A 25269-nucleotide genomic window follows, 5' to 3' on the forward strand; every position below is an offset into this window, starting at 1 on the left:
AGATTGCGGAACTGCAGTCTTTGCTTTCAGTACAAAATGGGTTTCAAAGCACCTTTGGATCCCAATTAGATGAAGAAGACGGCCCTGATTGGCAAGAACTAAACAAAACCGTGCATTGATATGTACAGGGAACATGTGCGCAAGGAAAGCCCCAAAGGAGAAAAGCACCCCAACCCCCCACAGAGCAGATAGATCAGGCACCCATGAATCCAGTAACTACCCACCGCACAGTCACATCGGACAGAGACGCGGAATTCCTTTACATCACCCCCTTAACCGTGACCCAATTACGGGACGCGTGCGAAAAGATCACACCGTTCCTCCCCACCTCAGACCCCCACCACCTCTTTGCTAGAGTGAAGCAGCAGGCGACCATGTATGGCCTGGATGAGCGTGAGCAAGTGAGCTCACAGTTTTAAGCTTAGACCGTTCTATTGTAGCAGCCCTTCCCGACCCACAGAATGTAGGAGGAGGCACCCTTCCAGAGATGCACACGGCGATCCTAGATGCGATCGGTTATAACAGAGGTGACCCAGTAGAAGGCCTGAATAAGTGCAGGCAGAAGAAAACAGAACACCCCACAGCATTTGCTGGACGCCTGTGGATTCATTTTACAGCCATTTTCGGAAACTTAGACCGCGCCCATTTGCCCCCAGACAACATGGCCAAATGGACCCGCACCCTTATCTCCCATGCCAGAGGCAGGACAAAAAGCTGGTACTAATTATGACCCCTCGGAAGAAACGCACAACGAAAAATGGGTTTTAAAAAGGTTGTCCCGCTCCTGGGAGCAATCTGTCCACAACAAACCCGCGATTAGAAAACCCGAAGAACAGCAGGCAGAGGCAGATATTCAAGCAGTTAAAGCGCACCAGAGCCCCGCATGGGTGAACGAAGGCATGAACAGCCCCACACAGGTGTTACAACTGTGGACAATTAGGTCACTTTGCACGAGAGTGCAATTCCCCACGAAAGCCACAGAGAGCCCAGCAGGCAGGCACTCTGGATAGAAACAGGACAAAGCCCACACATAGTGTAAACACCCGCTCAGACCAGACAGACATGAACGGAACTGACTGACGGTGTTCGGGCTCCCCCACCTGGGTCTGCGACACCCTTTGGGATAGGTCTGGTCGACCAGTCGTTGCAGCGAAAATACGGGGACAGCCCATCGAATTTATCTGGAACACAGGAGGGTCCCGTCCCGCACCACAATTAATTCCTCCACCATGTTCCAAAAAGACATGTGGCCCACTACAGCCACAATCACCCTCAGCGGCTTCACAGGCCACTCACAACAGGGACACATCACAGCCCCTGTACCATTCAAATTGGCAACATTACACCAAAACACCCCATAGTTTTGGTCGATCTGCCCCACACAGCAGAACACATTTTGGGTGTCGATTTCATGGACTCCCACAACCTATCATTCGACCCAGTAAATCAATGTGTCTGGAAAATGACAGTCAGCAAGAGCCCCCACAACGCTCACAGTAGGTGAGTATGCTAATAAGATTAGCGCAGTCGGCAATTTTTGGTTTGACCCGACCACGATTAGCGCAGACAAACAGGTTAGGGCAGTTCTCCAGAAAAACAGGATCGCATTTGCAAGTCATAAACATGACTGCGGCAGGATGGCTGGTTCAGTTCAAATAACAGGACCTGACCCTAGACCCCAGAAGCAATATGGATTTCCCCAAGAGGCAGAGGGAGAAATCTCAAAAGTTATTGATAGTTTATTAGAACAAGGCGTACTTAGATCAGTAACCTCGACTAAAAATGCCCCGATTTGGCCAGTGAGAAAGCCCGATGGATCATGGCAACTGACCATCGATTACCGGGAACTCAACAAAGTCACCCCCGCAGCAGCCCCCACGGTAGTCCCGAGACCATGCTCAAACAGGGACTCAACTCACGATATTTTACGGTCTTGGACATCAGTAACGGATTCTGGTCCATTCCATTGGCAAAAGCGTGCCAGTACAAATTTGCCTTCACTTTTAAAGGTCAGCAGTACACGTGGACATGCCTTCCACAAGGATTCCACAACTCCCCCTCCATTTTCCACCGATAGCTGGCCAATGGTTTATCAAAATTTTCTCGCTCCGAATGTCTGGTCCAGTATGTAGACGACCTATTACTAAAGACAGACACCAAGGCAGAACACATCGCGCTTCTGTCCGAACTCCTGGAACTCCTACAGCAAATTGGATGTAAAGTGAACCCCAAGAAGGCCCAAATTTTGGAAAACAAAGTGGTATATTTGGGAACGATTATCACGCATGGTAAACGCGAGATCGAGCATAAAATTTCCGCCCTCCGGTCGTTTTTAGGACTGGTTGGCTACTGCCAAAACCATATTGACGGTTTCGCCACTAAAGCAGCACCCCTCTCGGAACTCCTAAAGAAAGGAGCCCCTTGGGAATGGCTTCCGCGGCACACGGATGCCGTAGATATTTTAAAGCGCGCCCTCATTGCAGCCCCCGCACTACAGGTTCCAGACCCGCTTTCCCCCTATGCTATAGAAATAGCTAGCACAGATCGTACCCTTTCGGCCGTGCTCCTCCAGGAACGGCACGAACAGTTAAGACCCGTGGCTTACGCCTCCAGAGTTTTAGATCCTGTGGAGCAGGGATTTTCGGCCTGTGAAAGGCACCTGCTCGCAGTTTTCTGGGCAGTTCAATACTTTTCATATATCACCGGACTAAACCCCATCACAATCCTTACGGAACACACCCCACCCAACGTTTACTAGACGGACGACTTAAGGACAGTACAGTAAGCCAGATCAGAGCAGACAGATGGACCCTTCTTTTACAGGGACGGGACATCACTGTTAAAAGGACCAAAACCCACACTTTCCTAGCCGACAACCTTCAGTACCCAGGCACCCCCCACGAATGTGAAATCATCTCCCCGCACCACAGCACAGGCCCCTTTATCGCGAAAACACCCCCCAAAATGATAGGTAGTTCACCCCAGAGCCCCCAGCACACAGACACGTGCGCACCCCTGAGAATATATGTGGATGGTTCTTCCACTATATTAAACAGGAAGCACATTACAGGATGCGGCATGCATGTTGAGGACGCGCAGGGACGCACCCTAGAAGAAATCTCATTAAAACTGGCAGGACACTTGGGCGCGCAGGTGGCAGAACTAGCAGCCATTGCATACATTATGGATAACCCAGATTCCTTCCCCAGCCCAGCAGACATATACTCAGACAGCCTCTGTCTGTAACAGCCTCACAGAATTCCTACCCCTGTGGAAAGCAAGAGGATTTGTTTCCACGGACGGAAACTCCCCCCCTTCAGTCCCATTGCTCCGGCACATTTTGGACAAAGCACAGGACAGGATATTTGGTATTATTAAAGTACGAAGTCACCACCGTTCCTCCCCACCTGGAAATGTAAAAGCCGATGCACTGGCTAAAGCAGGTTCCAGACATGGATATTTTTGGAACCCCCCCCCCCCCCCCCTGAAAGCGCCCCAGTGAATGCAGTTCAGGTCTCACAGACGAATATCGAAGATTTAGTGCAGGCCCAGAAGCAAGATAGTAATCTCAGGGAGATTTTACAAGGAAACCTTCCAGCCCCATACGATAGGTTTAAAAATGCACTGACCACACATGACGATGTGATCTTAAAAGACACCCTTTATGTGGTTCCTGAGCAGGACAGGAATCAGCTTATTTGTTTGTTCCATGATAGTCATGGGCATCAGGGAATTGACCCCACTACAGCCCACCTCAGGCAGCTCTGTTGGCGGCCGAATTTAAAGGAAGACGTCACGCACTATGCAGAAAATTGCCTTATCTGTGCCCAAAACAATCTGGACAGATATGCGAAGAAAGCTCAGCTTAGCCACACCCGCCCGTTAATGGCCCCTGGACTAACTTCCAGATCTTCAAGAAGACCACCATAATACCAGTACCAAACAAGAACAAGGTTGCCTGCCTCAACGACTACCGACCGGTGGCCCTGGCATCTGTTATTGTGAAATGCTTCAAGCGGCTAGTCATGAGACGGATTAATGCCAGCCTCCCAGGCGGACCCGATCCATTGCAGTTTGCCTATCGCCTCAACCGGTCCACAGCAGATGCTGCCTCCCTGGCCCTACAATCAACACCTGAACAACTCGACAACAAGGACACCTATGTCAGACTGCTGTTCATAGACTACAGCTCCGCCTTCAACACCATTATCCCTACAAAACTTTTGTGAGGGCCACGAAGAATCCAGCACGAGTTTTAAGGATACAAAGTAATAACATTTATTTACAATAACATATATAACAGCAGCAGCAACTTCACTTGCTGTACACTCCTCCCTGCTGTTTCCAAACTGGCCAGCTTCATTTATACTTGGGAGTTTACTAATGGTTTCTCCGCCCCCCTCATTGGGGAAGCTCATACTCCCACAGGATTGTGGGATTGTCATTAGTCCCCAGCCAATGGTAAGCAGGCAGGTTATAACAAAAACTAATGACCAAACTCTGCAATCTTGGACTTGACCCCTCCCTGTGCAGCTGGATCCTGGACTTCCTCACCAACAGACAGCAATCTGCGAGGATAGGTAACAGCACCTCCTCCACAATAGTCCTCGACACCGGGGCCCCGCAAAGATGTGTACTCAGTCCTCTATTGTACACACACGACTGTGGCAAGATTCAACTCCAATTTTGTCTGTAAGTTTGCGGATGATATGACTGTGTTGGTTCGTATCTCAAATAACCATGAGTCAGATTACAGAAAGGAGATAGATCACTTGGTTGCATGGTGTACCGAAAACAACCGCTCTCTCAATGTCAGCAAAACCAAGGAACAGATCACTGACTTCAGGAAGCGTAGTATGACACACACCCCCTGTCTACATCAATGGCTCCGAAGTGAGATGTGTCATGATATCCACATCAGCATATCATGGTGCAATCACACACACTGATGGACAGGTAGTTGGACCAACCAGCACACACACAACATCACAGCCAATCACCAGTGAGAGCACACGCACTATAAAACAGGGAACACCACAGTTCCCGCTCGTTCTACCAGGAGGCAGCTCAGAGCACAGAGCTCACAGCGTGCCACTCAGACATAGACCATGTGCTGAGTGCCTCACTAGGATAGTGATAGGGCTGGGTCCACAGGTTAGCTGGTGAAGCACGTACCCAAGCCAGTAGTTAGTTGTTACAATAAAACAGAGTTGTACCATCTACAGCAGTGTTGGATCATTTGTGCATCAGAACACCCAACACGACAGGATGCCAGTAATGGACGCAAACCAGCGAGTGCGAGACCCACCTGCACCCTTTCAGAAATCCGCCATCCTGCTCCATGGAAAACATCAGCCCGCCGCAGCCGCTCCGAATCGCTGGTAATCTCGGCGTAAACTGGAAGCTGTTTAAACAGCGCTTCCAGCTCTTCCTCGAAGCCAGACAGGGAGAATGCATCGGACACCAGGAAGATCGCCCTCCTCCTCTCCACGGCGGGGCAACACGCCATCCACATCTATAACTCACTGGCATTCGCGGAAAGCGAGGACAAAGCAAAATATAAGACGGTGCTTCTGAAGTTCGATGAACACTTCAGCGTGGAAGTCAATGAGACCTTCGAGAGGTACCTATTCCAGCAGCGCCTGCAGGGTAAGGATGAGCCTTTCCAATCTTACTTAACACACCTCCGAATCCTCGCACAGTCCTGTGGCTATGGGGCCACCTCCGACTCCATGATACAGGATCAGATAGTTTTTGGGGTCATCTCGGACACTCTACACCAGCAGCTCCTTAAAAAAAAGCGCCTCACCCTAGCGACTGCCATCGAGACATGCGTCCTCCATGAGAACGCGACCAGCCGGTACTCCCAAATCCAGGCGGCGGAAAGGCACGGCACAGGTCCCACAAGGCGGAGCGGGTCCAGTCGATCGAGTTCCTCCCGGCCCGCGGCCCGGATGAGGGCGGCCATTTCGCTCGCTTTCCGAGGCCTCCCGCGCCTGTACGCACCAAAAGAGGGGACGTTGACGCAGACGAACGTGATGCGCAGGCGCGCTCTACACAGGACCGCACCACGCATGCGCGGTGGCGCAACGAACACCATGACGTCATGACGTGCGGCAACTGTGGCTCTGCCCACTTAAAGCGGCAATGTCCGGCCAAAGCGCGACAATGCCTTTGATGTGGCAGGATGGGCCACTATGCTGCCTGCTGTCGAGCAGCTCAACCTGCCAACTCCCAACAATTCCGCCAGCCTCGCAGGGACATGCGGGCGATTCAGCCCCCCTACACTGAGTCATATCCAGATAGTATGCAGACCAGCGATACCGAAGACAGGGAGCCCTTCCACATTGCGGTAATCCACAAGAACCAGATGTCCCCAAGTCGGAACCACCAGCCGCTGCCAGTGCACAGCATTGATCCGGGCGATGAGTGGTGTGCCACCCTAACGGTCAACCGATCCCAAATCACATTTCGCCTGGACACTGGTGCCTCCGCCAATCTCCTCGCATGGTCAGCCTTCCAGACCTTGAAGGTTAAACCACCGATTCTGCCATCCCACTGTCAGCTGGTTGACTACAGTGGAAACGTCATCCCGGCCACGGGGCCCTGCCAGCTCGATGTTACACACAACTCACACACAGGCCATTATCATTTGAAATCGTAGGATCCTCGAAGGACTCTGTTAGGCGCACAGGCGTGCAAGATCCTCCACCTCGTTCAGCGGGTACACACTTTGTCTCCAGAAGGCACGTCCGATTTCCCAGATGCAGACTTTAGGGTGCAGCTCCACTCACTCCTCGCGCACAACCAGGAGGTTTTCGAGGGCATGGGCACACTGCCCTACATGTCCAAAATACGGCTCAAACCGGACGCCACCCCGGCCATTCACGCACCCCGTAGGGTCCCAGCACCACTCAAGGACCGCCTCAAGCAGCAGCTGCAGGATCTGCAGGACCAAGGAGTGCTTTCCCGGGTCACGGAGCCAACGCCACGGGTCAGCTCCATGGTGTGCGTCAACAACCCCTCCGGCGAGTTCCGGATCTGTATCGACCCAAAAGATTTAAATCACAACATTATGAGGGAACACTACCCTATACCCAAACGTGAGGAGATCACGAGCGAGATGGCTTGGGCAAAAATATTCACCAAGCTTGATGCCTCAAAGGGTTTTTGGCAGATTCAATTGGATCAGTCCAGCAGGAAGCTGTGCACTTTCAACACTCCATTTGGCAGATACTGCTGCAATAGGACGACTTGGCCATCATTGATGGTGTCCTCTTGAAGTTGGACCGGATCGTCATCCCACATAGCATGCACCGGCTTGTCCTCGAACAACTGCACGAAGGCCATCTCGGAGTTGAAAACTGCAGGCGGAGGGCCCGAGAGGCTATGTACTGGCCGGGCATCAGCGACGACATCGCCAACATGGTGCTCAACTGCCCCACCTGCCAGAGGTTTCAGCCGGCGCAACCCCGAGACCCTTCAGCCCCACGAGTTGGTCACGCCCCCCCGGTCGAAGGTGGGTGTGGACCTCTTCCATGCGCTCGGCAGGGACTACATTATTCTTATTGACTACTTCTCAAGTTATCGGGAGGTCATATGCCTGCACGACACAACGTCATCAGCTGTCATCCGGGCATGCAAAGAAACCTATGCTCGCCATGGGATTCCGCTCACCATCATGTCTGACAACGGGCCTTGCTTTGCGAGTCAAGAATGGTCTTCCTTTGCCACTTCATACAACTTCACACACGTGACGTCCAGTTCCTTGCATCCCCAGTCGAATGGCAAGGCGGAAAAGGGCATCCACATTGTGAAGCGGCTCCTCTGCAAGGCTGCTGATGCCGGATCTGACTTCTGTTTAGCCCTGCTGGCCTATCGCTCGGCCCCACTGTCCACGGGCCTCTCGCCAGCCCAGCTGTTGATGGGTCGCACCCTCAGAACCATTGTGCCGTCCATTCATGTTCCTGACCTCGACCATGCTCCAGTATTGCGAAGGATGCAACAACAGCGTGCTCAGCAGAAGGTGGCACATGACGCTCGGGCGACTGATCTTCCTGCCCTGGTGCCTGAAGACAACGTCCGCATACACCTACCGGAGGGTGGCTGGTCGGCAACCGCCGAGGTTCTCCCCCACGTGGCTCCCCGCTCATTCCTGGTTCGTATGCCTGATGGCTCTATTCACCGCCGTAATCGGCGGGCCCTTCATCTGGTTCTGCGCTCGCTACGAGATCATGCAACGGTGCCACGCCCTCCTGTTATCCCTGATGTCGACTTTGTTGAGCTTCCTGCCACTCTGCCTCTTCCTCTCTCGCCCGTGGCCAGGCCCATTCCTAAGCCAGTGGATCCTGACCCACCCTTGAGGCGGTCAACCCGAATTCGTCGCCCACCTGAGAGACTTGACTTATGAGCCTGTTAGCACATTGGACTCACTGAACTGTTTTACAGTACTGTTAACGAGTTTTGTTTCTTGTCGTTCATTGTTCCAGAAGTTTCCTCTCGTCGTTTGTTTTTTTTTTAAAAAATATGTTTTATTGAAATTTTTTTCCCAAACAACAATTTTTCCCCTCTTACAAAGCAAACGCAACAATAACAATACAGAAATTTTTAACAATACACAAGTAACAAAACCTCTTTATCTTTGACCTAAACTAAACTAAACCCCCCCCCCTCCCCCTGGGTTGCTGCTGCTGGTCATCTGTCTTCCCTCTAACGTTCCCCTAGGTAGTCGAGAAATGGCTGCCACCGCCTGGTGAACCCTTGGGCCGATCCTCTCAGGGCAAACTTTATCTGCTCCAGTTTAATGAACCCCGCCATATCATTTACCCAAGCCTCCAGTCCGGGGGGTTTCGCCTCCTTCCACATGAGTAGGATCCTGCGCCGGGCTACTAGGGACGCAAAGGCCACAACGTCGGCCTCTTTCGCCTCCTGCACTCCCGGCTCTTCCGCAACTCCAAATAGAGCTAACCCCCAGCCTGGTTTGACCCGGGCCTTCACCACCCGCGAAATCACTCCCGTTACTCCCTTCCAATGCCCTTCCAGTGCCGGGCACGCCCAAAACATATGTGCGTGGTTTGCCGGGCTCCCGCCACACCTCCCACATTTGTCCTCCACTCCAAAGAACCTGCTCAATCTTGCTCCCGTTATGTGTGCTCTATGTAGCACCTTAAATTGAATCAGGCTAAGCCTGGCGCATGAGGAAGAGGAATTTACCCTGCTTAGGGCATCAGCCCACATACCCTCCTCTATCTCCTCCCCTAGTTCTTCTTCCCACTTTCCTTTTAGTTCGCCCACCGACTCCTCCCCCTCTTCCCTCAGCTCTCGGTAAATCTCTGACACCTTGCACTCTCCGACCCACACCCCTGAAAGCACCCTGTCCTGTATCCCCTGTGTCGGGAGCAACGGAAATTCCCTCACCTGTTGTCTAGTAAACGCCCTCACCTGCATATATCTCAAGAAATTTCCCCGGGGCAACTTATACTTTTCCTCCAATGCTCCCAAGCTCGCAAAAGTCCCATCTATAAATAAATCTCCCACCCTCCTAATTCCCAACTGGTACCAGCTCTGAAATCCTCCATCCATTCTTCCTGGGGCGAACCTATGGTTGTTCCTGATAGGGGACCTCACCAGGGCTCCCCGCACCCCTCTCTGTCGTCTCCACTGTCCCCATATGTTCAGTGTTGCCGCCACCACCGGGTTCGTGGTAAACTTTTTAGGTGAGATCGGTAGCGGCACCGTCACCAGCGCCTCTAAACTCGTCCCTTTACAGGACTTTCTCTCCAGTCTTTTCCACGCTGCTCCCTCACCCTCCATCATCCATTTACGTATCATTGCCACATTGGCGGCCCAATAGTAATCGCCCAAGTTCGGTAGTGCCAATCCTCCTCTGTCCCTACTACACTGTAAGGAACCCCCTCCTTACTCTCGGAACTTTCCCTGCCCACACGAAGCTCGTGATGCTCCTCTCTATTTTATTAAAAAAGGTCTTAGTGATTAGTATAGGGAGACATTGAAATACAAATAAGAACCTCGGGAGGACCATCATCTTAATTGCTTGCACCCTGCCCGCCAGCGATAGAGGCTGCATGTCCCACCTCTTGAAGTCCTCCTCCATTTGTTCTACCAACCGTGTCAGATTAAGTCTGTGCAAGGTTCCCCAGCTCCTAGCGATCTGAATCCCCAGGTATCGGAAGTTTCTTTCCACTTTCCTTAGAGGCAAGCCTTCTATCTCTCTACTCTGGTCCCCTGGATGTTTCACAAATAATTCACTCTTCCCCATGTTTAGCCTATACCCCGAGAAATCCCCGAACCCCCTCAAAATTCGCATAACCTCTATCATCCCCCCCGCTGGATCCGACACGTATAACAATAGGTCATCCGCGTATAACGAGACTCGGTGTTCTTCTCCCCCTCTAATCACCCCTCTCCATTTCCTGGAGTCTCTCAACGCCATGGCCGGAGGTTCAATTGCCAACGCGAACAACAATGGAGACAGCAGGCATCCCTGTCTTTTTCCCCTATATAGTCGGAAATACTCCGATCTATGTCGACCTGTAACTACGCTTGCCGTTGGAGCCCCATAAAGAAGTCTAACCCAGCTAATAAACCCGTTCCCAAACCCAAACCTCCTTAACACTTCCCATAAATACTCCCACTCCACCCTATCAAATGCCTTCTCTGCGTCCATTGCCGCCACTATCTCTGCCTCCCCCTCCACTGGGGGCATCATTATCACCCCTAATAGTCGTCGCACGTTAACATTCAGTTGTCTCCCTTTTACGAACCCTGTCTGGTCTTCGTGCACCACCCCCGGGACACAGTCCTCTATCCTCGATGCCAGTACCTTTGCCAACAATTTGGCGTCCATGTTCAATAATGAAATGGGTCTATAGGACCCGCACTGCAACGGATCTTTATCCCTCTTCAAAATTAACGATATCGTCGCCTCCGACATCGTCGGGGGTAGAGTCCCCCCTTTCCTGGCCTCATTGAACATCCTCACCATCAACGGGGCCAACAAGTCCACATATTTTCTGTAATATTCCACCGGGAACCCGTCTGGTCCCGGGGCCTTCCCTGCATGCTTCCCAGTCCCTTAATAACCTCGTCCACCCCAATCGGTGCCCCCAGGCCTACCACCCCCAGCTCCTCCACTTTCGTGAACCTCAATTGGTCCAGGAACTGCCGCATCCCCTCCTCTCCCTCTGGGGGTTGAGACCTATACAGGTCCTCATAGAAGGTCTTGAACACCTCATTTATCTTTCCTGCCCTTCGCACCGTGTCTCCCCTTTCGTCTCTAATTCCTCCTATCTCCCTTGCTGCTGCCCTCTTTCGCAATTGATGAGCCAACAGGCGACTAGCCTTTTCCCCATATTCATACCACCTCCCCTGTGCCTTCCTCCACAGTACCTCCGCCTTTCTGGTGGTCAGAAGGTCAAATTCCGTCTGGAGTCGTCTCCTCTCCCTGTACAATTCCTCCTCCGGGGTCTCTGCAAATTCCCTATCCACCCTTAAAATCTCCCCCAGTAATCTTTCCCTTTCCTTGGCCTCTGTTTTCCTTTTGTGGGCCCCAATGGAGATCAGCTCTCCTCTGACCACCGCTTTTAGTGCTTCCCATACCACTCCCACAGGGACCTCGCCGTCGTCATTGACCTCCAGGTATCTCTCAATACACCCCCGCACTCATGCACACACTCCCTCATCCGCCATCAGTCCCACATCTAATCGCCAGAGTGTTCTCTGCTCCCTTTCCTCTCCTAATTCCAGGTCCACCCAATGTGGGGCATGATCCGAAACCGCTATGGCTGAGTATTCAGCTTCTTCCACCCTAGAGATCAACGACCTTCCCAAAACAAAAAAATCTATCCGGGAGTACACTTTATGGACATGGGAGAAGCAGGAACTCGTTTGTTGATTGCATTTGTTCTGTTATTGGTACAACGTCGTTGTTCTGTTGCACCTGACTCCTTCCTCTGTATATAGTTTAGCCTCATGTACATGTTGTAAATATTGCACACACATATTCAGATGCACTCACTACACATTTCTATTTATTATCATGTCGGCACATATCCTTTGTGAAAGGGGGTGATGTCATGATATCCACATCAGCATATCATGGTGCAATCACACACATACTGATGGACAGGCAGTTGGACCAACCAGCACACATAACATCGCAGCCAATCACCAGTGAGAGCACACGCACTATAAAACAGGGAACACCACAGTCCCCGCTCGTCCTACCAGGAGATAGCTCAGGGCACAGAGCTCACAGCGCGCCACTCAGACATAGACCATGTGCTGAGTGCCTCACCAAGATAGTGATAGGGCTGGATCCACAGGTTAGCTGGTGAAGCACGTACCCAAGCCAGTAGATAGTTGTTACCGTTGATTAGACAATAAAACAGAGTTGTACCATCTACAGCCGTGTTGGATCATTTGTGCATCGGAACACCCAACACGACAAGATGGTCGATAGCTTTAAGTTCCTGGGGGTCATCACCACCAACACACTGTCCTGGTCCACTCGCGTTGATGCAACAGTTAAGAAAGCCCAACAACGTCTCTACTTCCTATGGAAGCTAAAGAAATTCGGCATGTCTGCATCGACTCTCATAAACTTCTACAGATGTGCCATAGAGAGCATCTTACCCGGCTGCATCACAGCCTGGTATGGCAACTGCTCGGCCCAAGATCGCATGAAACTGCAGAGTGTGGTGAACTCAGCCCAACGCATTGCACAAGCTTGCCACCCTCCCACTGATTCTGTCTACACCTCCCGCTGCCTCAGGAAGGCAGACAGCATTAGTCACTCACCTGATGAAGGAGCTGCGCTCCGAAAGCTAGTACTCACATTCACATGTACACAAATGTATACATACGATGTACATTTCCTTGGCCGCAGAAAAATACTTTTCACTGTCCATCGGTCTATGTGACAAAAAATCAATCACTCAATAAAGACAGAGTGTGCGAGAAACCGGTGTTTTCTTTCAGATGTTGAAGTCTGTTGTTTTGTGAAATGGTGCTTTCAGTGGCTAAGAGTTTCCTGGGTGTGGAAGAACTCACACTGGGTGGCTGACAAAGGGTGGTTAAAACAAAGCTTTTGGATTTGGTGGTCAAACTGATTTTACCTGACGTAGTATATAGGTATTAGGAGTAGAAGTAGGCAATTGAGCCCTTGGAGCGTGCTCAGCCATTCAATCAGACCATGGCTGATCTCTTCCTGGTCTCAAATCACCCTCCCTGTCTGTACCCCATCTTGAAGTGGAGATAATTCAAGCAATAGTGCAGCAGTTAAATTTGCCAGACACAGTCTGAATCATTGGAATTAGCGAAAATGCAATTACAAATGAAACAGTTGCAACGTGATAAAGGACTGAGATGGCTGGAATTGGAATTATAATCAAAGGAAAACAGAGAGGGTAGAGAGAGAAAAAGCAGAGAGCGAGAGAAGGGACAGAGAGAGTCCCGGGTGTTTGTACCTGCTCCTCGGGCAGATTGCCATCGTCCTCCAGGATCTGGAACAGCTCGCCCTCTGCAAACTCCGTCACGACCACCACCTGCAGACGGCAGGGGAGAAACGTTTAGAGGAAAAGTGAGGAGGGGGGAGGGAGGGGTCTTGGGGAAACGGGTTGGACCGAGAAAAGCCACTCCTCTTGCCTGGATGAGTGCGGCTCCCCACTCGAGAAGCTCGACGCCAAAGCAGCTCCCGCTCGATCGACACGCTAACCCCCGTCTTCCACACCCGCTCCCTCCCCCCCCACGACGCACCGCGGCAGCCGTGTGTACCGTCTACAAGGTGCACGGCAGCCGCTCGCCGAGGCTCCTTCGACAGCACCTTCCAAACCCGCCACCTCTCCCACCCAGAGGGACAAGGGGCAGCAGAGGCACAGGGAACACTCACCGCCTGCAAGCTCCCCCTCCGAGCACCCCCCACCCGACCCACACCTCCCGACTGGGAAATATATCGGCTGTTCCTTCACTGTCGCTGGGTCAGAATCCTGTAACTCCCTCCCTAACAGAACTGTGGGTGTAACTATACCACACGGGACTGCAGCGGTTAAGATGCAAGTTGCCTCTCACAATCGAGGAGCAGCCCACCTCCTTGTCGGTCTCGAGGCTGTCGAGCATCTGCACAATGTTGGGGTGCTGCAGCTCGCGCATGATCTCAATCTCTCGCCGCAGGTTGGTTAGCTCCTTCTCTGAGCGCCCAGTCTTCGGGATAAACTTCAGAGCCACAACCTGCAAGAACGGAGGGAGGGAGTTCAGTCAGTGAGAGAGACAGGGAGCGAGAGAGGGAGACAGAGAGCGAGAGAGGGAGACAGAGAGCGAGAGAGGGAGACAGAGAGCGAGAGAGGGAGACAGAGAGCGAGAGAGGGAGACAGAGAGCGAGAGAGGGAGACAGAGAGCGAGAGAGGGAGACAGAGAGCGAGAGAGGGAGACAGAGAGCGAGAGAGGGAGACAGAGAGCGAGAGAGGGAGACAGAGAGCGAGAGAGGGAGACAGAGAGCGAGAGAGGGAGACAGAGAGCGAGAGAGGGAGACAGAGAGCGAGAGAGGGAGACAGAGAGCGAGAGAGGGAGACAGAGAGCGAGAGAGGGAGACAGAGAGCGAGAGAGGGAGACAGAGAGCGAGAGAGGGAGACAGAGAGCGAGAGAGGGAGACAGAGAGCGAGAGAGGGAGACAGAGAGCGAGAGAGGGAGACAGAGAGCGAGAGAGGGAGACAGAGAGCGAGAGAGGGAGACAGAGAGCGAGAGAGGGAGACAGAGAGCGAGAGAGGGAGACAGAGAGCGAGAGAGGGAGACAGAGAGCGAGAGAGGGAGACAGAGAGCGAGAGAGGGAGACAGAGAGCGAGAGAGGGAGACAGAGAGCGAGAGAGGGAGACAGAGAGCGAGAGAGGGAGACAGAGAGCGAGAGAGGGAGACAGAGAGCGAGAGAGGGAGACAGAGAGCGAGAGAGGGAGACAGAGAGCGAGAGAGGGAGACAGAGAGCGAGAGAGGGTGACAGAGAGCGAGAGAGGGTGACAGAGAGCGAGAGAGGGAGACAGAGAGCGGGAGACAGAGAGCGAGAGACAGAGAGCGAGAGACAGAGAGCGAGAGACAGAGAGCGAGAGACAGAGAGCGAGAGACAGAGAGCGAGAGACAGAGAGCGAGAGACAGAGAGCGAGAGACAGAGAGCGAGAGACAGAGAGCGAGAGACAGCGAGCGAGAGACAGCGAGCGAGAGACAGCGAGCGAGAGACAGAGAGCGAGAGACAGAGAGCGAGAGACAGAGAGCGAGAGACAGAGAGCGAGAGACAGAGAGCGAGAGACAGAGAGCGAGAGAGGGCGAGAGAGGGCGAGAGAGGGCGAGAGAGGGCGAGAGAGGGCGAGAGAGGGCGAGAGAGCGAGCGAGGGCGAGAGACAGAGAGCGAGAGACAGAGAGCGAGAGAGGGCGAGAGAGCGAGAGAGGGCGAGAGAGCGAGAGAGGGCGAGAGAGCGAGAGAGCGAGTGAGGGCGAGAGAGCGAGAGAGGGCGAGAGACAGAGAGCGAGAGACAGAGAGCGAGAGACAGAGAGCGAGAGACAGAGAGCGAGAGACAGAGAGCGAGAGACAGAGAGCGAGAGACAGAGAGCGAGAGACAGAGAGCGAGAGACAGAGAGCGAGAGACAGAGAGCGAGAGAGGGCGAGAGAGCGAGAGAGGGCGAGAGAGCGAGAGAGGGCGAGAGAGGGCGAGAGAGCGAGAGAGGGCGAGAGAGGGCGAGAGAGCGAGAGAGGGCGAGAGAGCGAGAGAGGGCGAGAGAGGGCGAGAGAGCGAGAGAGGGCGAGAGAGCGAGAGAGGGCGAGAGACAGAGGGCGAGAGACAGAGGGCGAGAGACAGAGGGCGAGAGACAGAGGGCGAGAGACAGAGGGCGAGAGACAGAGGGCGAGAGACAGAGGGCGAGAGACAGAGGGCGAGAGACAGAGGGCGAGAGACAGAGGGCGAGAGACAGAGGGCGAGAGACAGAGGGCGAGAGACAGAGGGCGAGAGACAGAGGGCAAGAGACAGAGGGCGAGAGACAGAGGGCGAGAGACAGAGGGCGAGAGACAGAGGGCGAGAGACAGAGGGCGAGAGACAGAGGGCGAGAGACAGAGGGCGAGAGACAGAGGGCGAGAGAGGGCGAGAGAGGGCGACAGAGAGCGAGAGAGGGCGACAGAGAGCGAGAGAGGGCGACAGAGAGCGAGAGAGGGCGACAGAGAGCGAGAGAGGGCGACAGAGAGCGAGAGAGGGCGACAGAGAGCGAGAGAGAGCGACAGAGAGCGACAGAGAGCGACAGAGAGCGAGAGAGGGCGACAGAGAGCGAGAGAGGGCGACAGAGAGCGAGAGAGGGCGACAGAGAGCGAGAGAGGGCGACAGAGAGCGAGAGAGGGCGACAGAGAGCGAGAGAGGGCGACAGAGAGCGAGAGAGGGCGACAGAGAGCGAGAGAGGGCGACAGAGAGCGAGAGAGGGCGACAGAGAGCGAGAGAGGGCGACAGAGAGCGAGAGAGGGCGACAGAGAGCGAGAGAGGGCGACAGAGAGCGAGAGAGGGCGACAGAGAGCGAGAGAGGGCGACAGAGAGCGAGAGAGGGCGACAGAGAGCGAGAGAGGGCGACAGAGAGCGAGAGAGGGCGACAGAGAGCGAGAGAGGGCGACAGAGAGCGAGAGAGGGCGACAGAGAGCGAGAGACAGAGAGCGAGAGACAGAGAGCGAGAGACAGAGAGCGAGAGACAGAGAGCGAGAGACAGAGAGCGAGAGACAGCGAGCGAGAGACAGAGAGCGAGAGACAGAGAGCGAGAGAGAGCAAGAGAGGGCGAGAGAGGGCGAGAGAGCGAGAGAGGGCGAGAGAGCGAGCGAGGGCGAGAGACAGAGAGCGAGAGACAGAGAGCGAGAGAGGGCGAGAGAGCGAGAGAGGGCGAGAGAGCGAGAGAGGGCGAGAGAGCGAGAGAGGGCGAGAGAGTGAGAGAGGGCGAGAGAGCGAGAGAGGGCGAGAGGGCGAGAGAGCGAGAGAGGGCGAGAGAGCGAGAGAGGGCGAGAGAGCGAGAGAGGGCGAGAGAGCGAGAGAGCGAGAGAGGGCGAGAGAGCGAGAGAGGGCGAGAGACAGAGAGCGAGAGACAGAGAGCGAGAGACAGAGAGCGAGAGACAGAGAGCGAGCGACAGAGAGCGAGCGACAGAGAGCGAGAGACAGAGAGCGAGAGACAGAGAGCGAGAGAGGGCGAGAGAGCGAGAGAGGGCGAGAGAGCGAGAGAGGGCGAGAGAGCGAGAGAGGGCGAGAGAGGGCGAGAGAGGGCGAGAGACGGCGAGAGACGGCGAGAGAGGGCGAGAGAGCGAGAGAGGGCGAGAGACAGAGGGCGAGAGACAGAGGGCGAGAGACAGAGGGCGAGAGACAGAGGGCGAGAGACAGAGGGCGAGAGACAGAGGGCGAGAGACAGAGGGCGAGAGACAGAGGGCGAGAGACAGAGGGCGAGAGACAGAGGGCGAGAGACAGAGGGCGAGAGACAGAGGGCGAGAGACAGAGGGCGAGAGACAGAGGGCGAGAGACAGAGGGCGAGAGACAGAGGGCGAGAGACAGAGGGCGAGAGACAGAGGGCGAGAGACAGAGGGCGAGAGACAGAGGGCGAGAGACAGAGGGCGAGAGACAGAGGGCGAGAGACAGAGGGCGAGAGACAGAGGGCGAGAGACAGAGGGCGAGAGACAGAGGGCGAGAGACAGAGGGCGAGAGACAGAGGGCGAGAGACAGAGGGCGAGAGACAGAGGGCGAGAGACAGAGGGCGAGAGACAGAGGGCGAGAGACAGAGGGCGAGAGACAGAGGGCGAGAGACAGAGGGCGAGAGACAGAGGGCGAGAGACAGAGGGCGAGAGACAGAGGGCGAGAGACAGAGGGCGAGAGACAGAGGGCGAGAGACAGAGGGCGAGAGACAGAGGGCGAGAGACAGAGGGCGAGAGACAGAGGGCGAGAGACAGAGGGCGAGAGACAGAGGGCGAGAGACAGAGGGCGAGAGACAGAGGGCGAGAGACAGAGGGCGAGAGACAGAGGGCGAGAGACAGAGGGCGAGAGACAGAGGGCGAGAGACAGAGGGCGAGAGACAGAGGGCGAGAGACAGAGGGCGAGAGACAGAGGGCGAGAGACAGAGGGCGAGAGACAGAGGGCGAGAGACAGAGGGCGAGAGACAGAGGGCGAGAGACAGAGGGCGAGAGACAGAGGGCGAGAGACAGAGGGCGAGAGACAGAGGGCGAGAGACAGAGGGCGAGAGACAGAGGGCGAGAGACAGAGGGCGAGAGACAGAGGGCGAGAGACAGAGGGCGAGAGACAGAGGGCGAGAGACAGAGGGCGAGAGACAGAGCGACAGAGAGCGAGAGAGGGCGACAGAGAGCGAGAGAGGGCGACAGAGAGCGAGAGAGGGCGACAGAGAGCGAGAGAGGGCGACAGAGAGCGAGAGAGAGCGACAGAGAGCGAGAGAGGGCGACAGAGAGCGAGAGAGGGCGACAGAGAGCGAGAGAGGGCGACAGAGAGCGAGAGAGGGCGACAGAGAGCGAGAGAGGGCGACAGAGAGCGAGAGAGGGCGACAGAGGGCGAGAGAGGGCGACAGAGGGCGAGAGAGGGCGAGAGAGGGCGACAGAGAGCGAGAGAGGGCGACAGAGAGCGAGAGAGGGCGACAGAGAGCGAGAGAGGGCGACAGAGAGCGAGAGAGGGCGACAGAGAGCGAGAGAGGGCGACAGAGAGCGAGAGAGGGCGACAGAGAGCGAGAGAGGGCGACAGAGAGCGAGAGAGGGCGACAGAGAGCGAGAGAGGGCGACAGAGAGCGAGAGAGGGCGACAGAGAGCGAGAGAGGGCGACAGAGAGCGAGAGAGGGCGACAGAGAGCGAGAGAGGGCGACAGAGAGCGAGAGAGGGCGACAGAGAGCGAGAGAGGGCGACAGAGAGCGAGAGAGGGCGACAGAGAGCGAGAGAGGGCGACAGAGAGCGAGAGAGGGCGACAGAGAGCGAGAGAGGGCGACAGAGAGCGAGAGAGGGCGACAGAGAGCGAGAGAGGGCGACAGAGAGCGAGAGAGGGAGACAGAGAGCGAGAGAGGGAGACAGAGAGCGAGAGAGGGAGACAGAGAGCGAGAGAGGGAGACAGAGAGCGAGAGAGGGAGACAGAGAGCGAGAGAGGGTGACAGAGAGCGAGAGAGGGTGACAGAGAGCGAGAGAGGGCGACAGAGAGCGAGAGAGGGAGACAGAGAGCGAGAGAGGGAGACAGAGAGCGAGAGAGGGAGACAGAGAGCGAGAGAGGGAGACAGAGAGCGAGAGAGGGTGACAGAGAGCGAGAGAGGGTGACAGAGAGCGAGAGAGGGAGACAGAGAGCGGGAGACAGAGAGCGAGAGACAGAGAGCGAGAGACAGAGAGCGAGAGACAGAGAGCGAGAGAGGGCGAGAGAGGGCGAGAGAGGGCGAGAGAGCGAGAGAGCGAGAGAGGGCGAGAGAGCGAGAGAGGGCGAGAGAGCGAGCGAGGGCGAGAGACAGAGAGCGAGAGAGGGCGAGAGAGCGAGAGAGGGCGAGAGAGCGAGAGAGGGCGAGAGAGCGAGAGAGGGCGAGAGAGCGAGAGAGGGCGAGAGAGCGAGAGAGGGCGAGAGAGCGAGAGAGGGCGAGAGAGCGAGAGAGGGCGAGAGAGCGAGAGAGGGCGAGAGACAGAGAGCGAGAGACAGAGAGCGAGAGACAGAGAGCAAGCGACAGAGAGCGAGAGACAGAGAGCGAGAGACAGAGAGCGAGAGACAGAGAGCGAGAGACAGAGAGCGAGAGACAGAGAGCGAGAGACAGAGAGCGAGAGACAGAGAGCGAGAGACAGAGAGCGAGAGACAGAGAGCGAGAGACAGAGAGCGAGAGACAGAGAGCGAGAGAGGGCGAGAGAGCGAGAGAGGGCGAGAGAGCGAGAGAGGGCGAGAGAGCGAGAGAGGGCGAGAGAGCGAGAGAGGGCGAGAGACAGAGAGCGAGAGACAGAGAGCGAGAGACAGAGAGCGAGAGACAGAGAGCGAGAGAGGGCGAGAGGGCGAGAGAGCGAGAGAGGGCGAGAGAGCGAGAGACGGCGAGAGAGGGCGAGAGAGCGAGAGACAGAGGGCGAGAGACAGAGGGCGAGAGACAGAGGGCGAGAGACAGAGGGCGAGAGACAGAGGGCGAGAGACAGAGGGCGAGAGACAGAGGGCGAGAGACAGAGGGCGAGAGACAGAGGGCGAGAGACAGAGGGCGAGAGACAGAGGGCGAGAGACAGAGGGCGAGAGACAGAGGGCGAGAGAGGGCGACAGAGAGCGAGAGAGGGCGACAGAGAGCGAGAGAGGGCGACAGAGAGCGAGAGAGGGCGACAGAGAGCGAGAGAGGGCGACAGAGAGCGAGAGAGGGCGACAGAGAGCGAGAGAGGGCGACAGAGAGCGAGAGAGGGCGACAGAGAGCGAGAGAGAGCGAGAGAGAGCGACAGAGAGCGACAGAGAGCGACAGAGAGCGAGAGAGGGCGACAGAGAGCGAGAGAGGGCGACAGAGAGCGAGAGAGGGCGACAGAGAGCGAGAGAGGGCGACAGAGAGCGAGAGAGGGCGACAGAGAGCGAGAGAGGGCGACAGAGAGCGAGAGAGGGCGACAGAGAGCGAGAGAGGGCGACAGAGAGCGAGAGAGGGCGAGAGAGGGCGACAGAGAGCGAGAGAGGGCGACAGAGAGCGAGAGAGGGCGACAGAGAGCGAGAGAGGGCGACAGAGAGCGAGAGAGGGTGACAGAGAGCGAGAGAGAGAGACAGAGAGCGGGAGACAGAGAGCGAGAGACAGAGAGCGAGAGACAGAGAGCGAGAGACAGAGAGCGAGAGACAGAGAGCGAGAGAGGGCGAGAGAGCGAGAGAGGGCGAGAGAGCGAGAGAGCGAGAGAGGGCGAGAGAGCGAGAGAGGGCGAGAGACAGAGAGCGAGAGACAGAGAGCGAGAGACAGAGAGCGAGAGACAGAGAGCGAGAGAGGGCGAGAGGGCGAGAGAGCGAGAGAGGGCGAGAGAGCGAGAGACGGCGAGAGAGGGCGAGAGAGCGAGAGACAGAGGGCGAGAGACAGAGGGCGAGAGACAGAGGGCGAGAGACAGAGGGCGAGAGACAGAGGGCGAGAGACAGAGGGCGAGAGACAGAGGGCGAGAGACAGAGGGCGAGAGACAGAGGGCGAGAGACAGAGGGCGAGAGACAGAGGGCGAGAGACAGAGGGCGAGAGACAGAGGGCGAGAGACAGAGGGCGAGAGACAGAGGGCGAGAGAGGGCGACAGAGAGCGAGAGAGGGCGACAGAGAGCGAGAGAGGGCGACAGAGAGCGAGAGAGGGCGACAGAGAGCGAGAGAGGGCGACAGAGAGCGAGAGAGGGCGACAGAGAGCGAGAGAGGGCGACAGAGAGCGAGAGAGGGCGACAGAGAGCGAGAGAGAGCGAGAGAGAGCGACAGAGAGCGACAGAGAGCGACAGAGAGCGAGAGAGGGCGACAGAGAGCGAGAGAGGGCGACAGAGAGCGAGAGAGGGCGACAGAGAGCGAGAGAGGGCGACAGAGAGCGAGAGAGGGCGACAGAGAGCGAGAGAGGGCGACAGAGAGCGAGAGAGGGCGACAGAGAGCGAGAGAGGGCGACAGAGAGCGAGAGAGGGCGAGAGAGGGCGACAGAGAGCGAGAGAGGGCGACAGAGAGCGAGAGAGGGCGACAGAGAGCGAGAGAGGGCGACAGAGAGCGAGAGAGGGCGACAGAGAGCGAGAGAGGGTGACAGAGAGCGAGAGAGAGAGACAGAGAGCGGGAGACAGAGAGCGAGAGACAGAGAGCGAGAGACAGAGAGAGAGAGACAGAGAGCGAGAGACAGAGAGCGAGAGACAGAGAGCGAGAGACAGAGAGCGAGAGACAGAGAGCGAGAGACAGAGAGCGAGAGACAGAGAGCGAGAGACAGAGAGCGAGAGACAGAGAGCGAGAGACAGAGAGCGAGAGACAGCGAGCGAGAGACAGCGAGCGAGAGACAGAGAGCGAGAGAGAGCGAGAGAGGGCGAGAGAGGGCGAGAGAGGGCGAGAGAGGGAGAGAGCGAGAGAGGGCGAGAGAGCGAGCGAGGGCGAGAGACAGAGAGCGAGAGACAGAGACCGAGAGAGGGCGAGAGAGCGAGAGAGGGCGAGAGAGCGAGAGAGCGAGAGAGGGCGAGAGAGCGAGAGAGGGCGAGAGAGCGAGAGAGGGCGAGAGAGCGAGAGAGCGAGAGAGGGCGAGAGAGCGAGAGAGGGCGAGAGACAGAGAGCGAGAGACAGAGAGCGAGAGACAGAGAGCGAGAGACAGAGAGCGAGAGACAGAGAGCGAGCGACAGAGAGCGAGAGACAGAGAGCGAGAGACAGAGAGCGAGAGACAGAGAGCGAGAGACAGAGAGCGAGAGACAGAGAGCGAGAGACAGAGAGCGAGAGACAGAGAGCGAGAGAGCGAGAGAGGGCGAGAGAGCGAGAGAGGGCGAGAGAGCGAGAGAGGGCGAGAGAGCGAGAGAGGGCGAGAGAGCGAGAGACGGCGAGAGAGGGCGAGAGAGCGAGAGAGGGCGAGGGACAGAGGGCGAGAGACAGAGGGCGAGAGACAGAGGGCGAGAGACAGAGGGCGAGAGACAGAGGGCGAGAGACAGAGGGCGAGAGACAGAGGGCGAGAGACAGAGGGCGAGAGACAGAGGGCGAGAGACAGAGGGCGAGAGACAGAGGGCGAGAGACAGAGGGCGAGAGACAGAGGGCGAGAGACAGAGGGCGAGAGACAGAGGGCGAGAGACAGAGGGCGAGAGACAGAGGGCGAGAGACAGAGGGCGAGAGACAGAGGGCGAGAGACAGAGGGCGAGAGAGGGCGACAGAGAGCGAGAGAGGGCGACAGAGAGCGAGAGAGGGCGACAGAGAGCGAGAGAGGGCGACAGAGAGCGAGAGAGGGCGACAGAGAGCGAGAGAGGGCGACAGAGAGCGAGAGAGGGCGAGAGAGAGCGAGAGAGTGCGACAGAGAGCGAGAGAGGGCGACAGAGAGCGAGAGAGGGCGACAGAGAGCGAGAGAGGGCGACAGAGAGCGAGAGAGGGCGACAGAGAGCGAGAGAGGGCGACAGAGAGCGAGAGAGGGCGACAGAGAGCGAGAGAGGGCGACAGAGAGCGAGAGAGGGTGACAGAGAGCGAGAGAGGGCGACAGAGAGCGAGAGAGGGCGACAGAGGGCGAGAGAGGGCGACAGAGAGCGAGAGAGGGCGACAGAGGGCGAGAGAGGGCGACAGAGGGCGAGAGAGGGCGAGAGAGGGCGAGAGAGGGCGAGAGAGGGCGACAGAGGGCGAGAGAGGGCGACAGAGGGCGAGAGAGAGCGAGAGAGGGCGACAGAGAGCGAGAGAGGGCGACAGAGAGCGAGAGAGGGCGACAGAGAGCGAGAGAGGGCGACAGAGAGCGAGAGAGGGCGACAGAGAGCGAGAGAGGGCGACAGAGAGCGAGAGAGGGCGACAGAGAGCGAGAGAGGGCGACAGAGAGCGAGAGAGGGCGACAGAGAGCGAGAGACAGAGAGCGAGAGACAGAGAGCGAGAGACAGAGAGCGAGAGACAGAGAGCGAGAGACAGAGAGCGAGAGACAGAGAGCGAGAGACAGAGAGCGAGAGACAGAGAGCGAGAGACAGAGAGCGAGAGACAGAGAGCGAGAGACAGAGAGCGAGAGACAGAGAGCGAGAGACAGAGAGCGAGAGACAGCGAGCGAGAGACAGAGAGCGAGAGACAGAGAGCGAGAGAGAGCGAGAGAGGGCGAGAGAGGGCGAGAGAGGGCGAGAGAGGGCGAGAGAGGGCGAGACAGCGAGAGAGCGAGAGAGGGCGAGAGAGCGAGCGAGGGCGAGAGACAGAGAGCGAGAGACAGAGAGCGAGAGAGGGCGAGAGAGCGAGAGAGGGCGAGAGAGCGAGAGAGGGCGAGAGAGCGAGAGAGGGCGAGAGAGCGAGAGAGAGCGAGAGAGGGCGAGAGAGCGAGAGAGGGCGAGAGACAGAGAGCGAGAGACAGAGAGCGAGAGACAGAGAGCGAGAGACAGAGAGCGAGAGACAGAGAGCGAGCGACAGAGAGCGAGAGACAGAGAGCGAGAGACAGAGAGCGAGAGACAGAGAGCGAGAGACAGAGAGCGAGAGACAGAGAGCGAGAGACAGAGAGCGAGGGCGAGAGAGCGAGAGAGGGCGAGAGAGCGAGAGAGGGCGAGAGAGCGAGAGAGCGAGAGACGGCGAGAGAGGGCGAGAGAGCGAGAGAGGGCGAGAGACAGAGGGCGAGAGACAGAGGGCGAGAGACAGAGGGCGAGAGACAGAGGGCGAGAGACAGAGGGCGAGAGACAGAGGGCGAGAGACAGAGGGCGAGAGACAGAGGGCGAGAGACAGAGGGCGAGAGACAGAGGGCGAGAGACAGAGGGCGAGAGACAGAGGGCGAGAGACAGAGGGCGAGAGACAGAGGGCGAGAGACAGAGGGCGAGAGACAGAGGGCGAGAGACAGAGGGCGAGAGACAGAGGGCGAGAGACAGAGGGCGAGAGACAGAGGGCGAGAGACAGAGGGCGAGAGACAGAGGGCGAGAGACAGAGGGCGAGAGACAGAGGGCGAGAGACAGAGGGCGAGAGACAGAGGGCGAGAGACAGAGGGCGAGAGACAGAGGGCGAGAGACAGAGGGCGAGAGACAGAGGGCGAGAGAGGGCGACAGAGAGCGAGAGAGGGCGACAGAGAGCGAGAGAGGGCGACAGAGAGCGAGAGAGAGCGAGAGAGAGCGAGAGAGAGCGACAGAGAGCGAGAGAGGGCGACAGAGAGCGAGAGAGGGCGACAGAGAGCGAGAGAGGGCGACAGAGAGCGAGAGAGGGCGACAGAGAGCGAGAGAGGGCGACAGAGAGCGAGAGAGGGCGACAGAGAGCGCGACAGAGAGCGAGAGAGGGCGACAGAGAGCGAGAGAGGGCGACAGAGAGCGAGAGAGGGCGACAGAGAGCGAGAGAGGGCGACAGAGAGCGAGAGAGGGCGACAGAGAGCGAGAGAGGGCGACAGAGAGCGAGAGAGGGCGACAGAGAGCGAGAGAGGGCGACAGAGAGCGAGAGACAGAGAGCGAGAGACAGAGAGCGAGAGACAGAGAGCGAGAGACAGAGAGCGAGAGACAGAGAGCGAGAGACAGAGAGCGAGAGACAGAGAGCGAGAGACAGAGAGCGAGAGACAGAGAGCGAGAGACAGAGAGCGAGAGACAGAGAGCGAGAGACAGCGAGCGAGAGACAGCGAGCGAGAGACAGAGAGCGAGAGACAGAGAGCGAGAGAGAGCGAGAGAGGGCGAGAGA

The 25269-nt window shown here is 56.8% G+C and overlaps 1 protein-coding gene across 1 annotated transcript in view; it reads right to left on the minus strand.

Annotated features, from left to right (window-relative positions):
* The window catches only part of stk36 (serine/threonine kinase 36 (fused homolog, Drosophila)), a 232024-nt gene that overhangs the window by 163374 nt on the left and 43381 nt on the right, over positions 1-25269 (minus strand). Inside the window, exons 2-3 of the mRNA XM_072485425.1 lie at positions 14107-14247; positions 13488-13565 (exon numbers count right to left, since the gene is read on the minus strand). Of these exons, the coding sequence (XP_072341526.1) occupies positions 13488-13565; positions 14107-14247 (219 nt within the window). The remainder of the gene's footprint in view (positions 1-13487; positions 13566-14106; positions 14248-25269) is intronic.

The sequence above is a fragment of the Scyliorhinus torazame genome, chromosome 19 (assembly GCF_047496885.1).
Source record: "Scyliorhinus torazame isolate Kashiwa2021f chromosome 19, sScyTor2.1, whole genome shotgun sequence".
In the NCBI taxonomy this organism is placed as follows: Eukaryota; Metazoa; Chordata; class Chondrichthyes; order Carcharhiniformes; family Scyliorhinidae; genus Scyliorhinus; species Scyliorhinus torazame.